This window comes from Gastrolobium bilobum, unplaced genomic scaffold (genome assembly GCF_033153095.1).
Source record: "Gastrolobium bilobum isolate Gb01-03AN ecotype WA unplaced genomic scaffold, APGP_CSIRO_Gbil_v1 utg8451, whole genome shotgun sequence".
Taxonomy (NCBI): Eukaryota; Viridiplantae; Streptophyta; class Magnoliopsida; order Fabales; family Fabaceae; genus Gastrolobium; species Gastrolobium bilobum.
The window spans coordinates 270195-276384 of record NW_026898154.1 but is presented as its reverse complement, the minus strand read 5'-3'; the positions used below and the strand labels follow the sequence as shown (position 1 = coordinate 276384).

The 6190-nt window shown below is 31.0% G+C and overlaps 1 protein-coding gene across 1 annotated transcript; it reads left to right on the top strand.

Moving 5' to 3' along the window:
* The first annotated feature begins 3503 nt into the window (after positions 1 to 3503).
* On the top strand, positions 3504 to 4509 carry LOC133313276 (membrane protein PM19L-like). Its single transcript, XM_061514620.1, has 3 exons — positions 3504 to 3630; positions 3901 to 4078; positions 4269 to 4509. The coding sequence occupies exons 1-3, from the start codon at positions 3504 to 3506 to the stop codon at positions 4507 to 4509; spliced, it is 546 nt and encodes a 181-aa protein (XP_061370604.1).
* Positions 4510 to 6190: the final 1681 nt, after the last annotated feature.

Below are 6190 nucleotides of genomic sequence, written 5' to 3'. Positions count from 1 at the left end.
TGTGACTCTTTATTTTTTCAAGACTTCCATGTTTAAAAATGCATCTAAGATAGGTCCTTATACAAACTCTTTGCTCATACTTATTCTTATTTTTTTCCCACACTTCATTTTCCTTTCTTTCATATTTTACTTTCTCTTATATTCTTCATCAAATTCTCTAAAAATTTTACTTATATTTATAAATATCTAAATTTATATAATTTTTAGTTTTTTAAATAACGAAAATTTTGATTAAAGAAAAAGTTTGGCGCGTAGGTCAATCCTAACTCAGTGTGTTTTGCATAACCAAACATCATGGGGATTTTCGTCCATTAAAATTATTTTCTCACACAAAAGATAAAGATAATGGGATGAAAAGGGGTGAAAGAGAAGGTAGGAAGAGAGAGATAATAGTTTACCAAAAAAAAAGAGAGAATAAAAAGAAAGAAAGAGTGTAATGTTTGATATTGTAGTTTATTATATTTTATAAAAGGATACAGATAAGAATCCAAAACAGTATCCATACAGATATAAAATTCTATATGAATAGTTTTCTTGCATGGCCTTGACTCAGTGTCATTTTAGATATATGTGTTCAGGTTAATAGGAAAAACACACACCGGTCACTTACACCCAAATTTCTTCTCTTTACTACAGTACATTTATTTATGCCCCTTTTGATAGACTATTGCAATATAAGAGATTACAACTCAGCAACCAATTTTTCCTCACCGTCTCCATATTTAGAAAGGGTTCCCTGAGTCCACTTCCTCAACATTTCTAATGAAGCCTTGGGCTGGTCCATTAGAACCATGTGACCCGCATCATCGACCTGTTTTTCGTCATAGATAATATCAAAAGTCAAAATGAATCAGCATTTACCAAGCTATAGGAAATTTTGGTAGGTAAATGGAGTATATATACTTCTTGATTATATTGATTGACAGCTTACGCAGCAAGAACGAGTTTGCACTCGACTTTGTATTGCAATTATACATGTACTATATATCATGTGTGCTGACTATAGACGATAGTTGTACTGGAATTTGTATTGCAATCATACTTGTATAGCCAAAGCTACCTTATCTTTCTCTTTGTTTCCTTTCATTTCTTTGTTTGCAAATTATAATATTATTATAAAAATTCATTTTTTTTAAACCCAAATCACATTAACTCAGCAGCTCCAAGTCCAAACCTCTCACTTAAACAAAACTAGAACTGACCACAGAAAAAAGGCCCAGATTTAAGAACACCTATGACTTGGAGCATTGACATAATGAAATTCATTTAAAGAAAGACACATGTCTCAAATGGTTGTTTCAAAATGAGGAAGATGCTAAGACTGAAAATGAAAAAGAAGCTCAAAATTTCACCTTCAGAGGATACTTTCTGAACATACTTGAGAGGCACCGGTTCAAGGAGGAACAACAAGACACTGAAACATAGGAGATTACAGAAACAAGGGTTTCGCGCATGACAGCGCAACCAGCAATTTGCAGATAATTGACATGATTTTGCTGCACAATTCTTTGTTTTCTTATACAAAAGATATTACGTGACCCTCTCAGACACGCACACTACTAATGATAATGATTTTATATGGGAAATGCATTGGTGCTGTTTTAAGAAAACAAAAGCTTGTCCTGTGGATACAATATTTTAGGAGAGAGAAAATGAATGCATTGGTGCTATTTTAAGAAAACAAAAGCTTGTGGATACAATATTTTAGGAGAGAGAAAATGATTCAAAGGGAGAGAAAAAGTAATAGATGGGTCCACAAAAAACTGTGTCCGCTGGAAAAAAAAAATAATTTCCTGTTACACTAGCGATGCATTCCCCTTTTTATATATACCATTGTGTTATTCAGAGAGAAAGAGATATATTATAAGAGAAAGAATGGGTAAAAAAAGTTTTAAATACGTGGATCTCATCTCTTTGTGAGAAGGAAAGGATATAAGGTGTGTCATTTAAAATAATACACTTTTTCCCATATATAATACATTCATTTAATACGAACATTTAAAAAACTAATAATAACGAATTTGATTAAATTATGAGATTAATATTTTTTTTTCCTTCTCGTACTCACCAACTAAGTGAAAAATCAATATCTCAAAGTAGGGATGGACACCATAAATCGAATTCCCGTTCAATAATATTTGTTCCATACATATTTTAGAATTAAATTCAATATCATGTGGTTAAAAGACTCGAATCCCATCACTTCAGCCAACACAAATTGATAATTTTTACGTAAATATTAAAAAGTTCTGTACCGTAAAATAATGAAATAATAATATGTGTACATTACGTTTGTTTTAGTTATAAATAAAAGGGAATTATTTCTCTCACACAAATTCTCTTATTGAGAGATAAACAGGTAAGGACCCATTGATTTTTAAGAAAAAAAGAAAAAGGATGCACATATTTCTATGTGACAGCAACCTGAAATTATAATTTTCCTAAATAAAACTTATACAAAGTTGTAGCATTATATAAAGAAAAATAGAAGTGTCACGTTACACAACATAATTTATGTCATGTTATAGACATATAAATATTGTAGGTTCCACAACATAAAAAAAGAGAACAAAAATTGGAGTGACCCCCACACCTTAGTGAGTAAGAAAAAGAAATTATGTCATATAACATAACAATTTTATTTCTCTTATATAAATTGTTAATTTATAGCATTAAATTTAGAAAGGGAGAAGTTATACTTATAACATATTTTTTCTTACAACTTTTTACAATCACTTTCTTTATTATTTTATTGGATCAAAATTAAAATAATAATTATAAAATAGACTTTAACATTTCTAAAATGAATGTAAATAAATATTCTGTTATAAAATTTTCATCATATTTGTCCAATTGGATAAAAAGATATGTTCTAGAACGAAAGCTCTACACAACTGTTCAACCAATGGATATTTCACCCTGAAAATATTCCACCCTGCAAACGTCATATATAAATCAAGACCACCCTGATAAATACAACTTACACAGCCAATCTTGCAAGAACTCTAATTAAATGCAGATATAACTGTTTTTGGAGTTTGATTAATTTTTTTTAAATATATTTCTCACAGCAACTGAATTTCAACTATATACACGCACGCATCTAAAATTTATTAAATTTTAGTTCTTAATTTTGAACAGCTTAATTAAAGATACAAAAACCAACCCTTGGGATCTAGATTCATCCAAGCGGAACGTTGATTTTTTTTTATTTTATTTTTTTAGACAATGCACCGTTTTATTAAAACATAGAGACACTTTAGTGACAAAACACGACAAGTGTCCTACCACCTGTATGCTAGAGCACAAGTGCAAAACCTTATTGATTGACACGTGTCTTAAAGAACCTTTGGAGTCTCTATATATGGCTGCACAATGCCAGCCTCTAGAGCCACACTAAACAACGAAAAACAAGATTAGGAAAGTGTAAATCGGTGCAAGCACTTCTCTGTGAGGAATTTCAGTGTGTTTGTGAAAGACCAAAAATTACTAGCAACTGAAGCATGGCTACAGTGGGAAGGAACGTAGCAGCTCCTTTGCTGTTCCTTAACTTGCTCATGTATGTGATTGTACTTGGCTTTGCAAGTTGGTGTCTCAACAGGTTCATCAATGGCCAAACCTATCACCCCAGTAAGTTTAAACTTCCTCTCTATCTCTTTATTCACCATTTTACATTCACTATTATATATACCAATTTATTGATTGATTGATTGATTTATCATTCATGTAACAAAAAGTTACTCACTTTTTCTAACTTCACAAATAATTGACACTAAAATACATTTATTGATTTACAAATTTGGAATTAATGTGTCTAAACTAAATTAACAAATTTGTATTTGTTTCACACTTACAATTTGAGAAAAGAGTCAGAGTGACCCTTTATTATGTTGCTTTCAGGTTTTGGAGGAAATGGTGCGACCATGTTCTTCTTGATCTTTGCTATACTGGCAGCGGTTCTGGGCATAGTGTCGAAATTAATTGGCAGCAATCACCTCAGAACATGGAGAAGTGACAGTTTAGCATCTGCAGGAGCCACATCTATAATTGCTTGGGCTGTGACTGCTCTAGCCTTTGGGTAAACCATGATTAAAGCACCCTGTCTTACTCACACACACTTAATTTGTAGAGCCATTTTTATTTTTTTTTCTTATGGAAAATATTACTTTTCAAATATTATACACTATTATATGATACTTGGTCTTATTGTAATTTTTTTTAATGGTTCAAATCTTATTCTATCTCTCTGTGTGTGTGAAATGGAACAGGTTGGCTTGCAAGGAGATACACATAGGAGGACACAGAGGGTGGAGACTGAGGGTAGTGGAGGCCTTCATAATCATCCTAACCTTCACACAGTTACTGTACCTTTTGTTGATCCATGCAGGGCTATACAGCAGCAGATATGGTCCTGGTTACCGTGACACTGACTATGGTGTGGGAGGGGCTACTGGTGATCACCCAATGCACAAGGGTGCAGGTGTTCCTGTTACTGGCACTCGTGTCTGATAATCCTTAACTGCACTTGTTTCTCGTCTTTAACAATGTTCTAGTATCCTTGTTAAATATATAACAGGGGATGGATATGTTTTAAATTTATGTATGCATATTATTACAAATTAAAATGAATGTCTTTTGGGTTCATATATATGTATATGTAAATAATGAAGCCGTTCATATGTAAGAATTTATGCCTTCAGTACCATTCAGCGGATGTGTGTTAAGACAAATTAATTAATAAACTCGGAACAAATACATCTAGAGGCAGGAAATAATATGGATATATAGTAGAAAACGCTTTGCCTGGATTTAGAGGATTATATAAAATGTAGTAGCCAAATAGTGTAATTTTGGATAAACAAGAAAAAGACGGCAAAGATTTAATTATGTAATTGACCCATGACTAAAAACATGCAAGTGCTTTTCCTTCAAGAGTTGTACGAGAAATTAATTGAACACTTTTTGAAATCATAAATCTTTTCCAATAAATCAGGCTTTGCATTAATGAAGTTAAAAAGTTAAACATGATGTATGGTAGTGTATACGATATAATTAAAGGAGTAGTATCAAAAAAAAAAAAAAAAGGTAGTAGTATGAATGCATCAGACATGAAACTGATCTCACCCAAGTTGTAAATCTCTCGCGTCAGAACACAATAATGAATATGAAGAGATCTTCAATTTTAGATAAGATTTTTCTGTTCTTGGCTCTGGTTTTTGTTGTATAATGAGACAAATGAACTTTCTATTTGTGTGACATGTGGATGACTGCTAAAGACCTCCTAATTCAAATTAGACTTTGAAGATACAAGTGATTAGGTATAAGCTCTATGATATGCTAATACATATCATTGCATTTTCATGCATTTAATTTCATAGTAAATAATAATCATTAATTTTATTTGTTATGATTAAGATTTAAAACAATTAAATAAATATAATAAAAATAAAATAGCTTTCCAGGTTTCAAAAATGTTACGTGAGTTTTAGCTTTTGGAAAGTAAAATAATAATATAATAAACAAAAGTAAGTTTTGAATTAAAAACTAACATTGGTTAGTGAAATAAAATATAATAATAAAACTCATTTAATGATTTCACCAATTTGAAAAATAAGATTATCAGATATGCTCCACTATTTGACGTCGTTGGACTTTGTGTGAAAATAATATATAATAGTAAAAAGTGTTAAAGGAAATACACTTTACCAATCAAAAAGAAAAGTCACGAGATTAGCACTGTGATATTGATATTCGTTCTGTAGAAGTTCGTTTCGTCCTATTTTTTCAACAGTTCAATTTCCTTTGTGTTTAACAACTTCTTGAGTTTCCATCTTATGAGAAAATTAAAGAAAGGAGCGCTGATTCTACTCTGTTTCTCACCTCTCGGTTTTCATATCTCTTGGAGAAAAATTTCGTTCCTTATTTCCTTGTGGTGGGTGTATATTTTTTTGGAGAAAAATTTCTAGGTTCTTTGACTGAAATATTTGGGGTTTCATTGTGGTATTTTCTAATCAACTTAAATAATTTTATTTGAAGCATTTAATCTGAAATTTTCAGATCTATTATTTCACATGCTTTAGGGATTTTGAGTTGTTTAATCTAAATATTAAATATCTTGAGTTGTTCATTGGTATAAAAATTTACTGTTAAAATTTAGAATTTGATTTTTTGTATTTTCTTTGTGTAAGAT